The following is a 25,610-nucleotide window of genomic DNA, read 5'->3' on the forward strand; positions in this document are numbered from 1 at the left end:
ATTTTCAAATTTGAAAACTGAGAAAAGGCTTTTAGACAGTACTCACAAGAAAATTCTTTTTCATTTGTGTGTATTCTCAAGTGAGTTATTAGTTCAGAATTGTAAGAGAATGTCTTTTTACAATACTCACAAGAATAAGATTTTTCATTAATGTGAATCCTCAAATGTTTTTTCAAAGTCGAACTTTGGAAAAATCTCTTTTTACAACAATCGCAAGAATATGGTTTCTCAATAGCGTGTGCCCTCAAATGTCTTTCCAAATTCGAATTTCGAGAAAATGTCTGTTTACAATACTCACAAGAATATGGTTTCTCACCAGTGTGTGTCCTCAAATGTGTTTTTAAATTTGAAAGGTGAGAAAATATGTTTTTACAATACTCACAAGAATATGGCTTTTCATTAGTGTGAATCCTCAAATGTGTTTTCAAATTTGAACTTGTAGAAAATGTTTTTTTACAAAACTCACAAGAATATGGTTTCTCGTGAGTGTGTATATTCAAATGAATTTTTAAATCTGAACTTCCAGAAAACGTCTTTTTACAATACTCACAAGAATATGGTTTTTCATTAGTGTGTATCTTCAAATGTCGCTTCAAATTTGAACTCTGGGAAAATCTCTTTTTACAACAATCGCAAGAATATGGTTTCTCATTAGTGTGTATGCTCAAATGAGTTTTCAAGTCTGAAATTTGAGAAAATTTCTTTTTACAAAACTCACAAGAATATGGTTTCTCATTAGTGTGTATAGTCAAATGAATTTTTAAGCCTGAACTTCGAGAAAACGTCTTTTGGCAATACTCACAAGAATATGGTTTTTCATTAGTGTGTATCCTCAAATGTCGCTTCAAATTTGAACTCTGGGAAAATCTCTTTTTACAACACTCGCAAGAATATGGTTTCTCATTAGTGTGTATATTTAAATGAATTTTTAAGCCTGAACTTCGAGAAAACGTCTTTTTGCAATGCTCACAAGAATATGGTTTTTCATTAGTGTGTATCCTCAAATGTCGCTTCAAATTTGAGCTCTGGGAAAATCTCTTTTTACAACAATCGCAAGAATATGGTTTCTCATTAGTGTGTATCCTCAAATGAGTTTTCAAGTCTGAAATTCGAGAAAATGTCTTTTTACAATGCTCACAAGAATGTAGGTTTTTTTGAGTGTGCATCTTCAAATAATTTTTCAAATACGACCTCCAAAAACTGGCTTTTAGAGAGAACTCACAAGAAAATGGTTTTTCATTTGTGTGTATTCTGAAGTGAGTTATTAGCTCAGAATTGCAAGAAAATGTCTTTTTACAATATTCACACTACACATATGGTTTCTTTTAAGTGCCCAATGTTTCATGCATATTTGAGTTTTATTTACAGGAACTAACAAAGCAAAATAATTTGAGGAAAATTCTTTCATGAGAAATATAGCTCAAATGCAGATTCTAGGCGAATAAAATAACACATTTAACTTAATAACATCATTACGAAAACATTATACAGTAAAACTAGTAACGTTAACCACCTTTGCAAGCACACTACCTGTCGAAGTTGTCAGGTACAGAATTACTTCTTTATCATGTACATCGCCCTCTATTAATTGACCAACTCTCTAAATTGCACACAAAAATTCTACACTGCAAGTGGTTAACTGACACAAGTTTACACTGTACGCTTTTTCTTTTGTTCAGTTCAGCCCATAAATCGTCAAATTTTATTTACCAGAGCAGTTTTGTAATCCACAATATGAATTCAGAAAAAGTGTATTACATTTCTTTTCTCCAGCAGTGTCTTTAGAGAATTCTGGCAGATTATGGATTTTTCTTAATTTCTAATAATTGTCAAATGTATGCGTCTTTCAATGCCTCTAAATTTACGAACTCAGTAGCATGCTTTCATAAAAGCATATAAGTAAGACTTTCGTAGCATTCATTTTTAAGTACCCTGTATAAAAGGTGTTTAAACAAAGGCTGTGCTCAACATGTGCTCTTAGATTGCATTTCTTTTTTTTTAATTCAAGAGTTTGTTACAAAATATGATTTTTAAAGTTTGAAAATCACTTGCATCGAAACGTAATCTCCCGATGTCTGCGATCTCACGTTCAGTTTTAAAGAGCTGGAATTGGTATAGTTCAGTACCTACACACAAAAAAGAAAGCAGCTGAATGCATTTAATAGTAATTAACAATAGAAAAACAAATAATAATAAAATCGTCACACCATTCATAATCAAAACATACTATAATTATCTTGCCGAGTAGCAGGGCTGGTTTACGAGGGTAAGTCATTACATGAGCCAAAAGAGATACTAAAATTTTTATAAAAAATTAATTTTGAGACCTTGAATTCAAATCATGTTTTAACAGTCTCGATTCGACATAGGACCCTGTTGCTTTGGGTTTTATGCTTCTACTAATGGCTTTTAACACAACCATAATTTGAATTCAAGAGGTCAAAATTCAAATGCATACTTGCTAACCTTCGAAGGAAAAAACTAGGAGATTTTACAAAAGGTATATAGGTAATTCACCATCAACATATCCTCGCTACAGAATTATTAAATTATGCTTTTAAATAACACGAATACAAAATTTAAAGTGAAATGGGGATTTTTTGCAGATGTAAGCAAATTGGTTTCAGCAAGAAAAATATAAGCAAACGAAAAACTAAATAATGAGTGAATTTGCTTAAAGTTTCGTACATTCTCCAGTCTCTACCAGAAAAGTCGTTACAAAAATTTAATTACTAAAACCCGAAAAAAAAAAGGAAATCAATATATAATTAAAACACAATATAAAATAAGTAGGTATAGGATAGCACACATGTTAAAATAACTTCAAACATTAAAAATAATTGCAATTATTTCAAGATGCAAAAAGATTGAAATCTGCTGCAATTTTCGGCAGAGCACGTGCTTCGTTGGAAATGGAATGTGGAAAGCTTCTAAAAAATTGATTTTTAATAAATGAGTTATTAATTGGAAAAATTCTTATTCCCTGACAGTGGTAGACTAGAAAAGGGCGCCATCTATTGAGAAGAAAGTGAAACTATTTAATGATTAACAGAAAAAAATGCAAAAACGGGAGAAAATCGTAAAAAACGGAAAATCAGGGGATGGATGCAAAAAACGGGAGTCTCCCGTTAAAAGCAGTAGAGTTGGCAAGTACGCAAATGAATGTCAGGGGCTTGATGTTATGTACTGGATAGCGGACCTGGGGTAAAATTGGGCAAAGTGAAAAATGAAATATCTTTCATTGAATGAATTAGTAAATAAAAGAAGGGATCATAGCACATTTTGACAGTCAAAAAGTAGGAAAATTAGAATATTTTCGCAAAAAAGTAGGAAAGTAGGACACTTTCACATAAAAGTGGGAAAATGTAGGACCACAGTATTTTAATGCAAAAATAGGAAATCTCAGAGAAGGTTTTCATAAAGCATTTAAAAAAGACTTTCGTAGCCAGCGTTTTTAAGTTCCCCGTGTAAAAGGCGTTTATACACAGGCTTTGCTCTTAGATTCCAACCTTTTAAGAATTCTAAAGTGCTATTAGAAAACATTATTTCACAAGTCTGGGAATCACTTCATTGAAAAGGAATCTTTCGATGTCTGCGATGTGACGTTCAGTTTCAAAGAACTGAAATTGGTATAAATTTGTACCTGCACACAAAAAGAAAGCAACTGAAAGTATTTAACAGTAATTAACAATAGAAAAACAAATTCTTATAAAATGGACAAATACCATTCATAATCAAAACACACTAACTATCTTGCCAAGTAGCGAGGTTGGTTTATGAGGGTAAGTCACAAGAGATTATAAAGTGAAAAGAAAAATTGTATTTATAGATCTTGAATTCAAATCATATTTTTCCCAAACGCCAATTGTGATAGGACTCTACCTCTTGAGTTTTATATTTCTACTAATGGTTTTCACTGTAACCATAATTTGAATTTATGACGTCAAAATTGAAATGAATGCAAGGGGCTGAATAGGGGGACCCGAAGTAAAATGGGGCTGAGTAAAAAATGAAATATTTTAGATTAAATGAATAAATGAAGAGATAATGAAGTAATAAAGGAATATTTTGCAGCAAGTTACTACCCCTGAGCCAAGGTTAAGGCAGAGCTAGATTCAAATACAATTATTTATAATATAAAGCAAAATACATGAGTGAGTAAAAGAAGTGAATGGACAAGAAAATCGGTGAATGAATGAGTAGAATTACGAAATGAAGGAATATAAATGAACTAATTAATAAATGAAAACATAGGTGATTTAGCAACAACAACAATGCTCCTAGGGCTCGACCGATGGCATTTTTTGGCCGATGGGCCGATGCCGATTGTTGGCCGATTGTTCAAAGAAGGCCGATGGCCGATGGCCGGTTGTTTTCCTCCAAATGGCCGATTGCCGATGGCCGATGGCCGATGCCGTTGGCCGATGGCAAAAAAAAAAAAAAAAATCAAACAGAAATAAATTGATAAGATTGTCAGGGATTTCAAGAATCATTAATTCATTTCACTTTACTTCCTTTCTACGAATAAGGAATTGTAATCACAAAAAAAAGAAAAAAATCAGATTTTGACCTAAATTTCTATTTTACGATCACCCAATTTATAATTCACAAATTTTTTTCGGCATATCTGTACATTGCATATGTACCTAAGAACATATAGATGACCGAAATATCCATTTTGAACGCCTCCTCAGTTAATTATCGCAAATTCTCTTGTAATGTCTTCATGCGCGTAAATTTGCGTCACTCAAAAACGTTATGAAATAGTAATTTGAAAACTCTTACTTACGTAGTACAGACCCCGAAGTGGTTTTTTTTGGGGGGGGGGGGGAGTAGGAAAAAAGGATCAAAAATTAAAGAAGTATGAAAAAAAATACTTTAAAAAGTAGGAAAAGATAGGAAGAGATAGGACTACACACACATCAAGAGGAAGCAAATTTAGCGGAAATTTTAATTTCAAATGTAAAATAAACTAACAGTACTTTTGATTTAAAACTATCTCAAAAATAAACTAACACTACTTTTGAAGTATTCAAGGGATTTAATGAAATACCGAGTCGCAAAAACAAAACGAAAGAAACAAGCTGACAATCATCAGTATTAAAAATAAACTGGTGGGAACAAAGATATTAATCACAAAAATATGAAAGCAAAATTTAAACAAAGAAACACCTTTAAAAAATACAGTAATAAAATTTTTAAGTGTGAAAGAGTAAAAATGTAATATAAAGATCGCAAATAAATAATAATAATAATAATAATAATAAAATAAAACTCATATTTTGGTGCAATAAAACCATTTTTGTTAAAGATTTGTTTTGTCAAAAATGAAAAAATTCCTTCGAGAGCATCCATTTATCATTTAAAAATACTAACACTTTCAGTTCCTGTTGTCATAAACTATGATACAAAAAGCAAAGCAAATTTGAAATTAGTTTTAGTTAAAAATTATCAACAGCTACCACCAACGCCTCGGAAGAGTTTCTGAATCTACTTCAACACTTCTGAAGAAAAAATTCAAAAGTCCCTTTGATTTCCGAATTATGTCACCATTCAAAACGTCTTTAATCAATTTCTTACATTAATGCTCTAAATTCTTTCTAAACAATAGATGAAGTTTGAAAAAAAATCTCTAATTTTATGAATGGTGTTAGTTTTAAATAACTCAGAAGTATGACTAGAGTTTAATTTCAGAAATTGAGGGAGTGGGAGGAGAGGCCTCGCAAGTGTTACAAATAATCATAAACATTCAGCAGAAAAACTCTTTCAAAACTTGCACCCGAGTTTGTTTTGACGTGCAGTGGCGGATTTAAAATATAGCAAATGTTGCAATTGCGCGAGAGGCCCCATAACCATAGGGGCACCGTAGGAGTTTCAAAAATGCTTCTGATAAATGTTTTACAACTTCTGTGATAGAGAAATAGGGCTCCAAAACGTATTTCGATGGGCCCCAAACTTGTACCTCCGCCGAAGCGATACAGAGAAGACTTCATTACTGTGATTCATATTACAAATATCGAAAAATTAAAAATGACCGTCGGTTCAACGAGAATCTAATAAAATAAAACAAAAACCGGTTTCGCCATCTCATATTTGTTTCCATGGTCTCCAATTCGGCAATATATCACGAAATGATCGTCAGTCTGAGACGCTATATTAGTTTTGCATTGAAATAAGTAATTAATAGCCATAAAAAATGAATAAACAGGCAGAACACCCTATCGAAAACAAAAAGGGACTGGAACGTTATGCACACCCGACATGCGAAAATTTATCCTTTCTACAGCTTACCATTTTTGAGTTCTGACTTAAGAGAGATACATACGTACATCCAGCTGCAAGAAACAAAACAATAATTAACTTGTTTGGTACCTGAATGCAGTATTAAAAACACTTTCAGGAGTGACTAAAATGGAAATTCATACTGAAACTTAATTAAACAATTTTATATAAAAACAATAACTCCCTTTACTCTGTATAAAAAAGTAAAACAGCAAAGGATTTTTTTTTCTAAAACATCGGCCAATTCCATCGGCTTTTCGATGTTTTTTAAGGCCGATGGGCCGATGTTTCCTACAAATTAGCATCGGCCGCCGATGCCGATGCCGATGGCTAAATTGTTGAACCATCGGCGCCGATGCATCGGTCGAGTCCTAAATGCTCCCATTTTAACCTAATTACTTGATGACTAATTAAATAATTAAAAGTAAAACCTCACAATTTCATTTTCTCATAAGAAGAGCTTTCCATAGGGGAAACATTGCTTGTAAACCTTTAACAACGAAACAAGTACCATAAGTTTAAAAAATTGACCTTGGCACAAATGAATAATCAAAGAAATAATTTACTGTGAGAATTAAGACATAATTATAAACAATCAAGAATAAAATCTTCCAAATTACTGCTTTATACAAAAAATATATAAATAAAAGTGAAATTTAAATCAAGTATTTTGAGCATAAAAAGTATTTTTCAGTATGTACAAATGAGTCAAGTCTGTACATTTCACAATTTTAAATAGCAAAAGACCCAACACACATTTAGTTTCAAGATTTTTTTAAAAAAAGCTACAGATCGTCTATTAATTTACGTAATGTTTCATTGCTAACTCTCATACCAATAGGGCAAACGGGTTTTACAAAAACCATTAATGTTTTTCATTGCAGACATTATTTTTCTTGGTTTAATGCATTTAAGAATACAATTTTTTTTTTTAAATCGTGTCAACTAAAACCCTCAAATGAAAAGACTAGTCTTGAAAAGTTTTTCCACAATCCTAATTTATTCTGTATTTTTTACAATACAAATCAAAATAATGAAACTATTCTTTTAACACATCTCAACAATAAAGATATTTTAATATCAAAAAATAATGTTTATTTATTCTTCTACCACTCATACATCAATCTTTTATTGTATTAAGTTTTAACAAATTCTTTAAAAGGTGAAAATTTGACATTAAAGTTTTTTTATAACAACACACAGTTACATTAATATTTTCAAAAATTTTATACTTTTTTTTTCTGATTGCATCTTTTCTTGGATACAAAAAAGTAAGCAAAGTCCTTTTTTTTTCGTCATTGAAATATTCTGTAGAATTCAGAATTATATACACTACACATTGCTTAAAAGATACACGATTTATTTCTATAAATTTTAAGTAATTAAGCAACTAAAAAAAACACATGGCTAAAAAAACTAATAAAACTCAGAATCTTCAGCAGTACTTGCTATTCTGATTGGATAGATCACACGAGCAACATCCATAGTTAAAAAATTACCATATAGGTGGCACTTAAAGCAGAGTTGATTTCAAGCTCAATTTCACTATGCTCCATATTCTTCTATGTATCCCTAAATGCGTTATAGTCGATGTTAAATCAAGAAAAATGTCATTTCACAAAAAGTACGAGTACGGTGGATTCTCAACACCGTGTATTTTCAAACACTACTTCAAAGATGATTTTTAAGATTAGTTTACTTTTTATTTTTACAATACTCACGAAAATTTTCTGTTGTCTCACATGTACTTTCAAAGATGAAGGAGCACTAAAGGACTTTTCGCCAGATTATGGTTTCGCTTTAGTGCGCGTTTTCAGATGCATGTACAAACTATTACTGCGGGAAAATGCGGTTTTACTTTCGCATGTATCTTCAAATGTCTTTTCATATTTGCATACTGAAAATATGACCTTTCACAAATACTGCAAGTGCATAGTTTTTCATTGGTGTGTATCCTCAAATGGTTTTCAAATTTGAAAAAACAGAAAATGACTTTTTACATTACTCAAAAGAATAAGGTTTTCCATAAGTGTGTGTTCTCAAATGTGTTTTCAAATTTGAACTTTGAGAAAATGTCTTTTTACAATACTCGCAAGAATATGGTTTCTCATTAGTGTGGATCCTAATATGTGTCATCAAATTTGAAATTTGGGAAAATGTCTTTTTACAATACTTGCAAGTATATGGTTTATCATTAGTGTGAATCCAAGAATGTATTTTCAAATTTGAAAACTGAGAAAAGGCTTTTAGACAGTACTCACAAGAAAATTCTTTTTCATTTGTGTGTATTCTCAAGTGAGTTATTAGTTCAGAATTGTAAGAGAATGTCTTTTTACAATACTCACAAAAATAAGATTTTTCATTAATGTGTATCCTCAAATGTCGCTTCAAATTTGAACTCTGGGAAAATCTCTTTTTACAACAATCGCAAGAATATGGTTTCTCATTAGTGTGTATATTTAAATGAAATTTTAAGCCTGAACTTCGAGAAAACGTCTTTTTGCAATGCTCACAAGAATATGGTTTTTCATTAGTGTGTATCCTCAAATGTCGCTTCAAATTTGAGCTCTGGGAAAATCTCTTTTTACAACAATCGCAAGAATATGGTTTCTCATTAGTGTGTATCCTCAAATGAGTTTTCAAGTCTGAAATTTGAGAAAATGTCTTTTTACAAAACTCACAAGAATATGGTTTCTCATTAGTGTGTATATTCAAATGAATTTTTAAGCCTGAACTTCGAGAAAACGTCTTTTTGCAATGCTCACAAGAATATGGTTTTTCATTAGTGTGAATCCTTAAATGTGTTTTCAAATTTGAACTTGTAGAAAATGTTTTTTTACAAAACTCACAAGAATATGGTTTCTCGTTAGTGTGTATATTCAAATGAATTTTTAAATCTGAACTTTGAGAAAACGTCTTTTCGCAATGCTCACAAGAATATGGTTTTTCATTAGTGTGAATCCTTAAATGTGTTTTCAAATTTGAACTTGTAGAAAATGTTTTTTTACAAAACACACAAGAAAATGGTTTCTCATTAGTGTGTATATTTAAATGAATTTTTAAGCCTGAACTTCGAGAAAACGTCTTTTTGCAATGCTCACAAGAATATGGTTTTTCATTAGTGTGTATCCTCAAATGTCGCTTCAAATTTGAGCTCTGGGAAAATCTCTTTTTACAACAATCGCAAGAATATGGTTTCTCATTAGTGTGTATCCTCAAATGAGTTTTCAAGTCTGAAATTTGAGAGAATGTCTTTTTACAATGCTCACAAGAATGTAGGTTTTTTTGAGTGTGCATCTTTAAATAACTTTTCAAATATGAACTCCAAAAACTGGCTTTTAGACAGTACTCACAAGAAAATGGTTTTTCATTTGTGTGTATTCTAAAGTGAGTTATTAGCTCAGAATTGTAAGAAAATGTCTTTTACAATATTCACACTACACATATGGTTTCTTTTAAGTGCCCAATGTTTCATGCATATTTGAGTTTAATTTACAGGAACTGACAAGGCAAAATAATTTGAAGAAAATTCTTTCACGAGAATATAGCTCAAATGCAGATTCTAGGCAAATAATATAATACATTTAACATAATAACATCATTACAAAAACATTATACAGTAAAACTAGTAAAGTTAACCACCTTTGTAAGTACACTACCTGTCGAAGTTGTCAGGTACAGAATTACTTTATCATGTACATCGCTCTCTATTAGTTGACCAACTGTCTAAATTGCGCACAAAAATTCTACACTGCAAGTGGTCAACTGACACAGGTTTACACTGTACGCTTTTTCTTTTGTTCAGTTCAGCCCGTAAATCGTCAAATTTTACATTTACCAGAACAGTTTTGTAATCCACAATATGAATTCAGAAAAAGTGTATTACATTTCTTTTCTTCAGCAGTGTCTTTAGAGAATTCTGGCAGATTATGGATTTTTCTTAATTTCTAATAATTGTCAAATGTATGCATCTTTCAATGCCTCTAAATTTACAAACTCAGTGGCAAGTTTTCATAAAAACATATAAATAAGACTTCTGTAGCCTGCATTTTTAAGTACCCTGTATAAAAGGTGTTTAAACAAAGGCTGTGCTCAACATGTACTCTTAGATTCCATTTTTATCAATTCAAGAGTTTGTTACAAAATATGATTTTAAAAGTTTGAAAATCACTTGCATGGAAACGGAATCTCGCGATGTCTGCGATTCCACGTTCAGTTTCGAAGAGCTGGAATTGGTATAGTTCAGTACCTACACACAAAAAAGAAAGCAGCTGAATGCATTTAATAGTAATTAACAAAAGAAACACAAGTTAGTATAAAATCGTAATACAATTCATAATCAAAACATACTATAATTATCTTGCCGAGTAGCAGGGCTGGTTTATGAGGGTAAGTCATTACATGAGCCAGAAGAGATACTAAAATCTTTATAAAAAATGAATTTTGAGATCTTGAATTCAAATCATGTTTTTCCAAGTGTCGAGTCCTGATAGGACCCTATCCCTTTGGGTTTATGCTTCTACTAACAGCTTTTACCACAACCATAATTTGAATTCAAGAGGTCAAAATTCAAATGAATGCCAGGGGCTTGATGTTATGTACTAAATAGGGGACCTGGGGTGAAATGGGGCAAAGTGAAAAATAAAATATCTCTCACTGAATGAATTAGTAAATAAAAGAAGGGATCATAGCACATTTTGACGGTCAAAAAGTAGGAAAATTAGGATATTTTCACAAAAAAGTAGGAGAAAATGGACACTTGCACAAAAAAGTGGGAAAATGTAGGACCAGTATTTTAATGCAAAAATTTATCGGCAAGTAGCCCTTAGTGGGTATAAGAACTAATTTTATTTTTGTGTCAACAGCTAAAAAGGGGGTAGCGCAATCACCCGTTCTTTTTTTCCATTTTGAGTGCCCTATCTCAAGAAGTAATGCTACGTTCTGGTTGAAATTTGGAATATATGTGAATCCATATGTAAACAGGCTTTGGTTCTATTTTGACGCCGATCGCTCCAAGAGGTGTTGATTTTTTTTTTTTTTTTTTTTTTTTGCGAATAAAAATATTTTTATTAATGCAACAATAAGAAAGATAAATCGTAATAGATTGTCGTCTGCGTATTTCTCGTGATTTTAATTGTATGGAAATGATAGGAAATATTATTCTATTCTATTCTATTCTATTCAAGAGTCACAACTGACTTCAACTGTATTTTTGTCGAGGACTGCATACTATGTGCCTTGCCTCTATTATTTTTATATACCGATAGATGGCAGCACCATCACCGGATCGAACAGTTAGTGAGAATTTTGAACTAGCCTAGGAGCTAATAGCTACCTAGAACTAGCACCCCCAGAGGTATCGTTTCACTTGGAGGACATTGAGACCACGAGCATATTTAACGTCGCCCAGTCCCCATTAATGACGACGGTGGGTCTTCGACCTGCGAGGATCGAACCCGAGGCCCTCCGGTCCCGAGTCCAATGCCTTACCGATCAGGCTACCACGGCCCCAGGAAATATTATCTCAATGATTTAAAATTTTTAACTGTTGCCATCTTATGTTTGTTAACAAATAAAATATTTGTAATTCATTCAAGCAAGGCTTTTAAAATAACTTTCAATTTTCGCTCTTTGCTTTGCTTTTGCAATAATTCAGACATTGGGTCAAGTTTTTGCATGTGTAATTTTGTTTTTGTTGGGAATATTGCTTCCTCGTCAAGCATGGGGAGGGATCAGAAAAAAAAAAGAAAAAGAAAAATATAGCAGAAAGTTTCGTGATGGCCACAACATACTAGTTTTTTTCGTCATTGAAATATTCTGTAGAATTCAGAATTATATACACTACACATTGCTTAAAAGATACATGATTTATCTGTATAAATGTTAAGCAATTAAGCAACTAAAAAAAACACATGGCTAAAAAAAACTAATAAAACTCAGAATCTTCAGCAGTATTTGATATTCTGATTGGATAGATCACATGAGCAACTTCCATAGTTAAAAAATTACCATATAGGTGGCACTAAAAGCAGAGTTGATTTCACGCTCAATTTCACTATGCCCCATATTCTCCTATGTATCCCTAAATGTGTTATAGTCGATGTTAATTCAAGAAAAATGTCATTTCACAAAAAATACGAGTACGGTGGATTCTCAACACCGTATATTTTCAAACACTACTTCAAAGATGATTTTTAAGAATAGTTTATTTTTTATTTTTACAATACTCACGAAAATTTTCTGTTGTCTCACATGTACTTTCAAAGATGAAGGAGCACTAAAGGACTTTTCGCCAGATTATGGTTTCGCTTTGGTGCCCGTTTTCAGATGTATGTACAAACTATTACTGTGGGAAAATGCGGTTTTACTTTCGCATGTACCTTTAAATGTCTTTTCATATTTGCATACTGAAAATATGACCCTTCACAAATATATCAAGTGCATAGTTTTTCATTGGCATGTATCCTCAAATGGTTTTAAAATTGAAAAAAAAAACAGAAAATGACTTTTTACATTACTCAAAAGAATGAGGGCTTTCATAAGTGTGTGTCCTCAAATGTGTTTTCAAATTACAACTCTGGGAAAATCTCTTTTTACAACAATCGCAAGAATACGGCTTTTCATTAGTGTGTATTCTCAAATGTGTTTTCAAAGCTGAGCTCCAAGAAAATTTCATTTTGCAATATTCACAACTGTATCGTTTCTCTTCAGTGTGTACCTTCAAGTGGCTTTTTAAAGCCCATATATCAAAAAACGCTTTTTTACAAACGTCACAAGAGTAGGGCTTTTCCCTTGTGTGTATCCTCAAATGTCGCTTCAAATTTGAACTCTGGGAAAATCTCTTTTTACAACAATCGCAAGAATATGGTTTTTCATTAGTGTGTATCCTCAAATGTGTTTTCAAATGTATAAACTGAGAAAAGGCTTTTACACAGTACTCACAAGAAAATTGTTTTTCATTTGTGTGTATTCTCAAGTGAGTTATTAGTTCAGAATTGGAAGAAAATGTCTTTTTACAATACTCACAAGAATATGGTTTCTCATTAGTGTGTGTCCTCAAATGTGTTTTCAAATCTATAAACTGAGAAAAGGCTTTTAGACAGTACTCACAAGAAAATTGTTTCTCATTTGTGTGTATTCTCAAGTGAGTTATTAGTTCAGAATTGGAAGAAAATGCCTTTTTACAATACTCACAAGAATATGGTTTCTCATTAGCGTGTGTCCTCAAATGTGTTTTCAAATGTGAATTTTGAGAAAATGTCTTTTTACAATACTCACAAGAATATGGTTTCTCATTAGCGTGTGTCCTCAAATGTGTTTTCAAATGTGAATTTTGAGAAAATGTCTTTTTACAATACTCACAAGAATATGGTTTCTCATTAGCGTGTGTCCTCAAATGTGTTTTCAAATTTGTACTTTGAGAAAATGTCTTTTTACAATACTCACAAGAATATGGTTTCTCATTAGTGTGTGTCCTCAAATGTGTTTTCAAATCTATAAACTGAGAAAAGGCTTTTAGACAGTACTCACAAGAAAATTGTTTCTCATTTGTGTGTATTCTCAAGTGAGTTATTAGTTCCGAATTGTAAGAAAATGCCTTTTTACAATACTCACAAGAATATGGTTTCTCATTAGCGTGTGTCCTCAAATGTGTTTTCAAATGTGAATTTTGAGAAAATGTCTTTTTACAATACTCACAAGAATATGGTTTCTCATTAGCGTGTGTCCTCAAATGTGTTTTCAAATTTGTACTTTGAGAAAATGTCTTTTTACAATACTCACAAGAATATGGTTTCTCATTAGTGTGTGTCCTCAAATGTGTTTTCAAATGTATAAGCTGAGAAAATGCTTTTACACAGTACTCACAAGAAAATGGTTTCTCATTTGTGTGTATTCTCAAGTGAGTTATTAGTTCCGAATTGTAAGAAAATGCCTTTTTACAATACTCACAAGAATATGGTTTCTCATTAGCGTGTGTCCTCAAATGTGTTTTCAAATGTGAATTTTGAGAAAATGTCTTTTTACAATACTCACAAGAATATGGTTTCTCATTAGTGTGTATCCTCAAATGAGTTTTCAAGTCTGAAATTTGAGAAAATGTCTTTTTACAATGCTCACAAGAATGTAGGTTTTTTTGAGTGTGCATCTTCAAATAACTTTTCAAATATGACCTCCAAAAACTGGCTTTTAGACAGTACTCACAAGAAAATGGTTTTTCATTTATGTGTATTCTAAAGTGAGTTATTAGTTCAGAATTGTAAGAAAATGTCTTTTTACAATATTCACACTACACATATGGTTTCTGTTAAGTGCCCAATGCTTCATGCATATTTGAGTTTTATTTACAGGAACTGACAAGGCAAAATAATTCGAAGAAAATTCTTTCACGAGAAATATAGCTTAAATGGAGATTCTAGGCAAATAAAATTATACCTTTAACTTAATAACATCATTAAGAAAACATTACACAGTAAAACTAGTAACGTTAACCACCTTTGCAAGTACACTACCTGTTGAAGTTGTCAGGTACAGAATTACTTCTTTATCATATACATCGCCCTCTATTAGTTGAGCAACTTTTTAAATTGTGCACAAAAATTCTACACCGCAAGTGGTCAACTGACACAGGTTTACACTGTACACTTTTTCTTTTGTTCAGTTCAGTCCAGAAATCGTCAAATTTTACATTTACAAGAGCAGTTTTGTAAACTACTAATGGCTTTTACTGAAACCATAATTTGAATTTATGACGTCAAAATTGAAATGAATACAAGGGGCTGGATGTTGTGAGATGGATAGGGGGACCCGGAGCAAAATGCTGTTGAGTGAAAAATGAAATATTTTCGATTAAATGAATAAATGAAAAGATAATGAAATAATAAATGAATATTTAGCAGCAAGTTACCACTCCTGAGCCAAGGCTAAGGCAGAGCTAGATTCAAAATAAATACATATACAGGGATGAAAACAGCCCGAAGTCAAAAAAGAGGAAAAATTGCGAGACTTAAAATTTGAATATATATATATTTTTTACATTAACCCATTAATGCCTGACATTTTTTTTTTCAAAGATTTTTTGTTTACGGGTTGCAAATAGTGTTTAATAGACAGGAAAAATAATTAAAAAAATATAATGCAAAAAATAAATGTTTTATTAATAACAGAAAAATTGTCCCTAAAAAGGGACGCTAGGCATCAGAGGGTACATGCTTTTTCAACGACAAATATTTTTTTGCCGACGATTTAATACTTGAAAAAAAAAAAAACTTTCCTACTTTGTCATTTTTGTTGAGTTTGGTGTTAGCAAAATGTAAATACTGCATAATTTGCTCAAATCGATTTCTACTCATTGCAGAACTAATTGCTATGTCGTTGACATCAGTTGATGGACTCCAGTAGAGTCTCCGCTGGGGCAAGCATGCATATCCACTTGTTAATAGGATAGCCAAGAATAAACGCAGCTCCTCTCGCGTTACAGAAGAGTATGTATTGTTTTTTTGTCGAGCATAGAGGGTGCTCTGAAAAACAAATTCATCCAGTATTTCATCTGCAAAAAACTCTTCAAATATTGACACTGGTGTCCTTTCAACATTCAAAAAGCTTGGTGTTTCCACATTCCATACATTTTTTTTTTTTTTTATTGATGGATATATCTTTCTTAACCCAATTTCTTTCTGTATTTTTTTTCTTTATTTTTCTGCGTTTGCTTGGAAGATGCTGCTCAACATCATCACTGTCACTTGACTGACTATCTCCAACACATACTACTTTACCCTGATTAATTTTTCTAATGGTCATTGTAGCAGAATAGGAAATCTCAGTGGCAAGTTTTCATAAAAGCACTTAAATAAGACTTTCGTAGCCTGCATTTTTAAGTACCCCGTGTAAAAGGTATTTATTCACAGGCTTTGCTCTTAGATTCCAACCTTTTAAAAATTCTAGAGTGCTATTAGAAAACATTATTTCACAACTTTGGAAATCACTTGCGTTGAAAAGGAATCTCCTGATGTCTGCGATGTGACGTTCAGTTTCAAAGAACTGAAATTGGTATAAACTTGTACCTGCACACAAAAAAGAAAGCAGCTGAAAGTATTTAACAGTAATTAACAATAGAAAAACAAATTCTTATAAAATGGACAAATACCATTCATAATCAAAACACACTAACTATTTTGCCAAGTAGCGAGGCTGGTTTATGAAGGTAAGTCACAAGAGATAATAAAGTGAAAAGCAAAAATGAATTTATAGATCTTGAATTCAAATCTTGTTTTTCCCTTCACTTGAAATTCGCAAATTATATTTTTTTCCAATCATGAATTGTGATGGGACCCTACTCATTAGGTTTATTGTTTCTACTAATTGCTTTTAACGCAACCATCATTTGAATTCACATCAAAATTCAAATGAATGCCAGGGGTTGGATGTTATGTGCTGGATAGGGTTTTCACGTAAAAAGGAGTGTGTAAAGTGGAGAAGGTTGTTAATAAATAATCCAATTCTGAAACATATGGACACAACCCCCCCCCCCAGGGGAAGGGACATGAATTGTGGAGGCTCGTGGATTAGAGGAGCTGCTTAATATGCTTTATAATTATGAGGGTATGTATTCAGGGCTAGAAAAATGCATAAAATTTTACATGCCCTACAGGGGTCATGTTTCTAAAACATACATACCCGAATAAAATTTTTATCATCCCAGTTTATCAGACAAAAAACTAATTTAACAGCTTTATATCTGAACCAAGAACTATTTATAAACCATAAAAAATTAGTTTAAGGAAATACTCCATACTAAGTCGCCGTTAAAATTTAAAAAAAATTAATTGTATAAAGGGCAAGATTGCTTCCATAGAAACCAGAAACAGCAGACTCTCTTTTTCTACTCAACTTAATGCAATCTCTGTTTTAGTAAACAAGACATTATCTTTAAACTTTACTAAGGCAGATTGCTCAGTAACTTTGCAGATTATTCTGAATGATTTTATGTTTTCAAAAATATGATTTTAGCAGTACCGATTGAAATAAATTTTGAGTTCCCATACGGAGACGGTAATTTTTCAAAAAAATACGAAATAATAAAGTTTTAGGAAGAAATATTCGATTAAAAAATAACATCCCCAGCCGGGCAAGTAAGGGTTAAAGGTTCGTGCCCAAACAGAATTTTGACATGTCCCTGGCATGTCGGGCAATATTATTTTCGAGCCCTGATGCTATTCAAAAATACTTTTGTTTACATTACCAATATTTTTTTCATAAATCCCTTACATATATATATATCTCTATAAAAGGTTTCACCTGATTCCATCCACTTTAATTTTTTTGAACTTTAGTCAAAATGACCCATATATATTTATGAGAATGACCCATGGATGTTTATTTGTGCATATCTTCTGACCTCCCCTTTTTTTCGAGGTGAGGCAAGGACATATTGTCACCCAGTGGCGCAACCGAAAAAATTGTTTTTGGAGAGCACTCCTAAAAAATTCTCTTGTGTGATAAGCAGGGTTGGCAAGGTTTTGTGCACTATGATAAAAACCCTGGTTTTTACCATGGGTTTTTTTTTTTTTTTTTTGGTGGTCCTGTCCAAAACCCTTGTGTCCAAAACTGTCCAAAAAAATCAAAAACAGAATAAAATGCGTCAAAGTTTTATATTGAACATTTATTCAATGTGAACATACAACTTATTTATGCCGCCAATTTTTATCTAGTTAAAAAAAGTTGAATTCTTGGTTTAAATTTTAATTTGTATGCATGAGTTTTATTTATTTATTTATTATTATTATTATTTGATAATGGTAACCAAATTTATTTATGCTTGTGCATGTGTGCAAATGAAAGCAGGGTTGGCAAGGTTTTTACCATCCGGTTCAAAACCTTTGTGTCCAAAAGTGACCAAAACTATTTTTTTAAAAACCATATTCTGTGAGAAAATATCAAAAACAGAACAAAATGTGTCAAAATTATGTTTTTTTTTTTTTTTTTACTATTTAATACATTTATTTAATGTGAGCATTCAAGTATTAATATATATATAGCTTATATATACAGCAGATATTAATCCAGTTATGTAGAAATTAAATTCTTCATTAAATATTTCAATTTATATGCATGATTTTTTTCTCTTTTTTGTTTCCGTAAACCACATTTTTCGACATTTATGCATGTGTCGAAAGAAATTATTCAAAATATAGTGCAATAATTGACTTAAATGCAATAAATAACAATTTTTTGTAAATACAGAATGTATTATATTAAAAATATGAACTAAAAAAAGAATAGCATAAGTTTTAAAATATAAGTTGTGTTTAATCATTAATTTCTTGTTCTTTAATCTATGATTTAAAAAATAATTTTCATTAAAACATCACGGAAAATTTATTTGCAAAACACATTAAAAAACTGAAGCTTTTTAAAAAATATTGTACATTTAATTCATTTGAGTTAGAAATGTAACTGAAATTAGTTGTCTTGGTAACAATGTGAACAGGGGCGTAGCTAAGGGGGGGGTTTTGGGGACAAACCCCCCCCCCCCGAAAAGTTAGTCTCAAAAAAAAAAAAAAAAAGAGAAAGAAGAGAGAAGAGAAAGAGAAAAAAAGGAAGAAAAGGAAAAAATTCCAAGCGATTATACATACATATATATATATATATATATATATATATATATATATATATATATATATATATATATATATATATATATATATATATATATAAAAGAAGTAACCCCCCCCCCCCCGAAAGTCGGGTCTAGCTACGCCACTGAATGTGAATTTCCTTTCATGACGCTACCCACTGTTACAAAAGGAAGTTTTTATGTGATAGAATTATTGGCATTTTATTTTAAGTAAAATGTTTTTTAAATGAACATTTTGGAGAAAAGTATTATCAAATACTCATTAATTAAACCTCATTAATATTTATATTTATGCATTACAAATATTATAGTAAATACAAATTGATTAGATTACATCCCTTTAGCTTTAGCATAGTTTTGGACAGTTTAAAACAGTTTCAGACACTTTTGGACAGTTTTAGACGGTAAAAATCACCAGCCCTGTCCTAAACCAGTTTTGGACAGTCCGAAACCCAATCCTGGTGGTAAGGGGGGGGATGTCTTGGGGTTCCCTCCTGGTAAAATTTTAGAATTGTAGTCCTAAGAACGCAGTTTTAGATGGTCTCTGGTGATACTATGGGGTGGAAAAATGGGGGGCGGGGGGGGGGCTGGACCACGACTGAAATGTTTACAAATTAAAGTCTTAAAAACTCCATTACAGTCCACATTTGTTGACTATAGAGTAATGAAAGAAATGGGGCAATTTAAAGCTGCTGCGGATCGATTACAAAAAAAAAAGAAGCTAAACCAATCAGCCCTCCGCCCAATTTTTCTAAATTAAAGTTCTTCAGGGGAAGGACAATTTTCCATTATTGTTAAAACCAAACAACTAAAACTTAGTTTAAATTTTTTGCAGGGGACTAGAGGTAAGGGGAGAATATTTTGAAGATCCTTCATTTCAGATTGACTAGAAAGAAAATGAGGGGAACTTAATTTTCTAAACAATAATACGCATCTGTTATTTTTTTTTTAAATTTTCAGATTTCTTATTGAAAGAATTGAGGTTCCTTCCAACCCACAACAATACTTGCTTTTCTTTTTGCTAAAATACCTTCGCTTTTCTAAGGCACGGTTTTTTCTTGAGTAAAGTGTATGGTAAGGGGTATCCCCGACCCTTTCTGAACACCATTGCCTATTGTCCTCAAACACAGGGTTCCCAAACTTTAACGTTTTGCAGCATCCTTTGAAGAACTAGAATTTTCTCACGCCATCCTAGTCTAGTTTTTTATACATATTATTGTTACCATGGACACTTTGCAGCAGCCCTCACCTCTTCCTGCAGCACCCAGTTTTGAAATCTCTCTCCTAACGTATTATAATTATTATCATTACTATCATTAATTTTATTCATTTATTTCTTTTTTTTTTCATAGCTAAAAGATTGGAAATTATGGAACTGATGTGATATACCCCACCCTTGGCGACTTTTTCCTGTTGGCGCCAAGAAAGCGTCGCCAAGAAAACGATGCATGACGACATATGTCATACATCGTTCTTAGCGATGCTTTTTTAGCGCCAACAGGAAAAAATCAGATAAAAAATATGATCAAAGCACTTCAGAACACAATATATGTAAAAACAACATAAAACCACAACAAAAAACACCACGAATATATGCTTCAAAAATACCAGAAACTAGAAAGTTTTTGTCCACAAAGAACAATTACTAGAAAGTATTTAAAATGCTTAAATTGACAAATTACTATAACAGCTCACCAATGAAATATGTACCAATAGAAATAAAAGCTATTTTCCAACATGCATTTCATCGAACAAAAACTTTTCTCATACTCTGCTAAAAAAGAGCAAAGCGATTCAAATTGCGATGTTTAAATGCCCCCAAAATAAATAACTATTTCAGCCAAAAAAGTGCTTAGTTACTCAAATTTCGATGTATGAAAAGTAGAAATGTTTTAACAGAACATTCTAAACATAAACAGTACAAAAATATCATACATTTATTTGCTATCCAGACATGCTTTCAAAATACCTATTATATTTGACATAAATTAACACCTTCATATTTTTATAAAATGCTGGAGTCAACTTATTTTCAGAAATTCAGTACCTAAAGGAAGCACGTTAATAGAATGTCTAAATAATTCGTGGCATCGATAACAATTAACTTTTAGAACAAAATAACCGTACTATTTTTGAAAAATTAATTTACAAACAGTAAAAATGAAGTTAAAAACTACAAGAACACCTCAAGGATGTGTAAAAACAAAGAATTTCGGAAGTGAGAGTTTTTTTTTTTTAATTCTAAAATAAAGAACTTACCTTTTTATATGGTATAAATCCTCACACTCAGTCTAAAACAATACATCATATGACAATGGCACGTTACAGATACACACCACGTTGGAGTTAACTTTTAACTAACGTTCAAGTTTGGAGAAACTGGCATTTTTTAATGTTTTTACTTCAAAACACAACTACTGAATTTAAACTAACACAAAATAAGCTTTCCTGTCAGGTATATTGCACGAAACAACACCACGTATCACTCCTGCGTGAAACCATGTAAACAAGTTTGAACAGATCTAACTAGCTCGCCTTCGGGTTACCAAACACAGGTTAATTTCGCCAGGGATGCCATGCTTAAAAAATTATCGCCTCATTGGCAAGAAAAATATTTCATTTTTGTACAAAAATCGGATGTCGCCAAATGGGGGGGGGGGGTATATCACATCTGTACCGAAATTATTTTGGAGCACTCTAAAACAAAATAATAACTACCTTTGTTTATACTTTTTTCCACATTTTAGAGGGGGTCTGTGCCCCCTCAGCCCTCCCTTATATTCGCCCTTGCCTTGCTCATTACGACCTCTTCCGGAGAGCTGTTCCAAAAGCCCACGACCCAACTAAAGTAGTAGTTTTTCCTAATTTCCAGGTTAGAATGAGATTTGAAAAGCTTAAAACAATGACCTCTCGTCCTGTTTTCTGTGCAAAAATTTAATCCATTAACATTTTTTATTTTGGCAAATTTAGACAACTGAATCGTTAACATTATAATCGTTAACTTTTAGAGTTAACATTATCAATTTTTTATGCATTATTTGTACCATTGAATGGAAATGTATCCAGAACAATCTTTAGTATTGTCCTTACAAGTTATTGCCTCGTTACAACAAATACGCAAATAAACCTTTGTTAGCGATTCCGAGGAACTCATTGGATTTTCTTCGCCAACAAAAATTTAACTCTGCATCTAGTAATTTTAAATGCAATTTATAAAACTTTCACATTTCAGCACAAAAAGCAGAAGTCCACAAATGATGTCAAGCTTTAAAAATGCTCGTAAAATTGCTAAATTTTTTTGAGCAATCACGATTGCTTAATGCTTTTTTTTTTACTGTTTTCGGCGTCCTACGATTTTATTTTCCCACCACCACCCTCTGCAGCATCTCCGTCGACCGGCTCCTCACGATGCTGCTCCTATAGCGAAAGCCGTCTCCAGGTTGCATCCATGTCCTACACACACGCGCATACATACACAACCACACACACACACGCACACACAACTACTCACACATTCATGCATACATACACACACCTACACATACACAAAAACACAACTACCCACACATTCATTCCTGCGCACACAACACATATGCCTACATACACATACCCCACCACACACATTCATACACACAACTACCTACACACCTATGCCAGCAGACAGACACAAACACACATGCCTACACACACATACACATACCCCCCACACACAAACACACATACCCCCAACACAAAAACACACACGTCTACATACACACACTCGTGATTGAGAAAAACATAATTTGAATTCAAGGTGTCAAAATTCAAATTAATTTTTTGTTTTTTATTTTTTTTTTGGAAAAACGTAAACATTAATGTTCTATGGACATTTTTCTTTTCTTTTTCTTCATAGTAAACATTAATGTTCTATGGACATTTTTCTTTTCTTTTTCTTCATAGTCCAAATATTTAGAATTCTAGAAATTCAGTCATTTCATGGGAAAATGTCAAATACGATAAAAATTGATGGTTAGAAAACTTAACTGAACAACTGAAGTGTTTTAATGCAAAAAACTAGAAATCACATCATTTATGTGCATCTTTCTGCATAACTTTAGCATAAAAATAAAATAAATTCGAAAAAAAAAAAAAAAAATCATAAAGTTTAAAAGGCTGCCAACATACCAGAAAATAATTGTAATAATTTAAATGTGAGTTCGTTACGTGGAAAATATCTTTCCTGTAATCCTAAAGGTCGAGCAAAAAAGATAAAAAGTATTTTAATCATCAAAACTAAACATATGGGAACAAATTGTTCATATTGGCATACAGCATGCTAAAGAACTAAACTAAGTAAAAAACCTCTAGTACCTTAAAATTAAAAGTAGTAAATAAAGGAAGAAAATGAACTCCAAAAAAAAAGATTCAAAGCATTTAAAATTCCCCAGAACTGATTAGGACAATGATTGAAACATTTTTCAAAATAAATGTTTTGACCAGTTTCGAACAAGAAAAATCCTGAGAATTTCAGTTCAGCTCAGAACACACATTTAAAGACATTATAACAAATGAACAAAAAGAGGCAAATTTTATTTTATTTTATTTTTTTTTTTAAATAAATTCAAGAAGTTTAAAAGCAGGCAACAATCAAGAAATTATTTAAAAGACATGAAAATCGAAATAAATAAATAAATAAATAAATAAGCCTAGCATCTAAGAAACACAGAATGAAAGCTGAATCATTAAATTTGGCCAATTCTTCCATTTAATGTGAAAGTCCTTTAAAAACCAAGATCTACATACAGTCTACGGGAGAAAAGTTTTGAAATTTTTTTAACTTGAACTGAAATTGAAAGATTGGTTGAACCTCAAACAACATCAAATCATGGAGTCTTGTTTCGTTGCTGACATAACTTATAAATAAAGCGAGTTTTCAAAAATCGGAATTAAAAATCCACCTATCCACCTGGAAGCCTCTATACAAAGTAACTTAAAATACATTAAAAAAAATAACAAGAATGAATATAAAGAGTTAAACAAATGAGTTCAAGATATAGGTAAAAATATTAAAGCAGCTGATAACAAACAGCAGTCACTCGTTTTAAAAAATTGTTCATTATTCGGGGAGTGGGGGGGGGGGGTCAGCAATCCAGGAGGCAGTTAAGGGCCCAAAATTTCCGGGCCTGGTTATAGACAACCCAAAAAAGAAGATACACATAAATCTTTTGCAATAATTATTTCCGAAAAGATGAAATACTCACGAAGCAAGGAAACAGTTGAGAAAAGTTCAGTGGACTACTGTTCAATCTTCTGCCAATATTCGTAAGATAAACTTCAGTGCACAAACTAACGGATATTTCGTACTGAATACAAAGAGAGTCCGACACTTAGGATACTAAAAAAGAAAGAATTGACTCAAAAGAGCGCAAAATTAAGCACAATAGCAAAAGAATAGGATGTTTAACGAGATAAGACGCCAGCAACCATGAATCGCGGTGTCAACAATGCAATTGGTCACAGTTAAGTTTCATTTGACTCCAGTATCTGAGGCCCGCCTCCATGCTCGCTACGGAGATGATCATGAAATAGTTTCTCCTCTTCAATCACCTTTGGCCCCCTATCCTCGGCTTCGCAACGGTGTTTTTATTAACTTTCCGTCTGCGGTATTTTCTGTGCGGCAAAAACCTTTAATTGCATTCTTGCTGATTCTTATGGAAAACAACTTCTTGAAAACAAATATGACCACCAAAACTTTATACCAAAAGGCTGGTCGATTCTCTTTTTTTGCATTTTGACGGATCCATTGGATCTGCTGAGTTTTTTAAAGAAATATTAAGTTTTTTTTTTTTGCAATTTCTCTTTGTGAAATGGTATTTCGGTCCGACATATATATAACCGGTGCGTTCTTGCGTGGTGAAGGTAGCTTACTCATTTCACAAAATCCACCAAAATCGATGCTCAAAGGGGAAAAGGTCTAAACAAACATTAAAACTGTTTCCGGAAACCAGTGTGTGACACAAAATAACTTATAAACTTGCCATTTTGGTGGTTCTAGCGCAAAAACAAAAAAAATCGCGCATGTTTGAGGGAGCAAAAAGAAACATGCGCACAGGTTCGAGGGGAGGGCACAAAGAAAAGAAAACGAAGGTGCACACGTTCGAGGGCACAAATGAAATAAAATGAAAAAAAAAAAAAAAAATAATTTGACATTTGGAATTCAAATTATGTTTTTCGCAATCACGAGTATGTGTGTGCGTATATATAGGCGTGTGTTTGTATCTGTATGCAGGCATGAGTGTGTAGGTGTGTGTATTAATGCGCACGTGTGTGTGTGTAGGGGTGTATGTATGCGTGTGTAGGATATGGACGCAACCTGGAGATGGTGCTCGCTAGAGGAGCAGCATCGAGAGGGGCCAGTCGACGTTGGTGCTGCAGAGAGAGGCGGTGAGAAAATAAAATCATAGGAATTCAAAACAGTCGAGTAAGAACAGTAAGCAATGTGATTGCTCAAAAAAAAAAAAAAAAAAAAACTTCACACCACTCACAGCTGCAGAAAGTTTTGGAAACAACAAGAGAATGTAACAGCGGGTGTTATCCTTGAGTCTAATAAATTTTACACCTCTCTCCAGTCCTCGTCCTTTCTTTGTGTGAACGTGTTGCGCTGTGAATGGTTGCCTCCTCTATAAACGGGTCCTTATGGCATGTGTGTATTATG

At 32.4% G+C, this 25,610-nt stretch overlaps 1 protein-coding gene across 1 annotated transcript in view; it reads right to left on the reverse strand.

Annotated features, from left to right (window-relative positions):
* Positions 1-12,348, reverse strand: part of LOC129221088 (zinc finger protein 26-like) — a gene marked incomplete at its 3' end in the record, with an annotated part of 97,957 nt that extends 85,609 nt beyond the window's left edge. The window contains exon 1 of the mRNA XM_054855528.1: positions 12,292-12,348. Within this exon, the coding sequence (XP_054711503.1) occupies positions 12,292-12,348 (57 nt within the window). The remainder of the gene's footprint in view (positions 1-12,291) is intronic.
* Positions 12,349-25,610: the final 13,262 nt, after the last annotated feature.

Source organism: Uloborus diversus, chromosome 4 (genome assembly GCF_026930045.1).
Source record: "Uloborus diversus isolate 005 chromosome 4, Udiv.v.3.1, whole genome shotgun sequence".
In the NCBI taxonomy this organism is placed as follows: Eukaryota; Metazoa; Arthropoda; class Arachnida; order Araneae; family Uloboridae; genus Uloborus; species Uloborus diversus.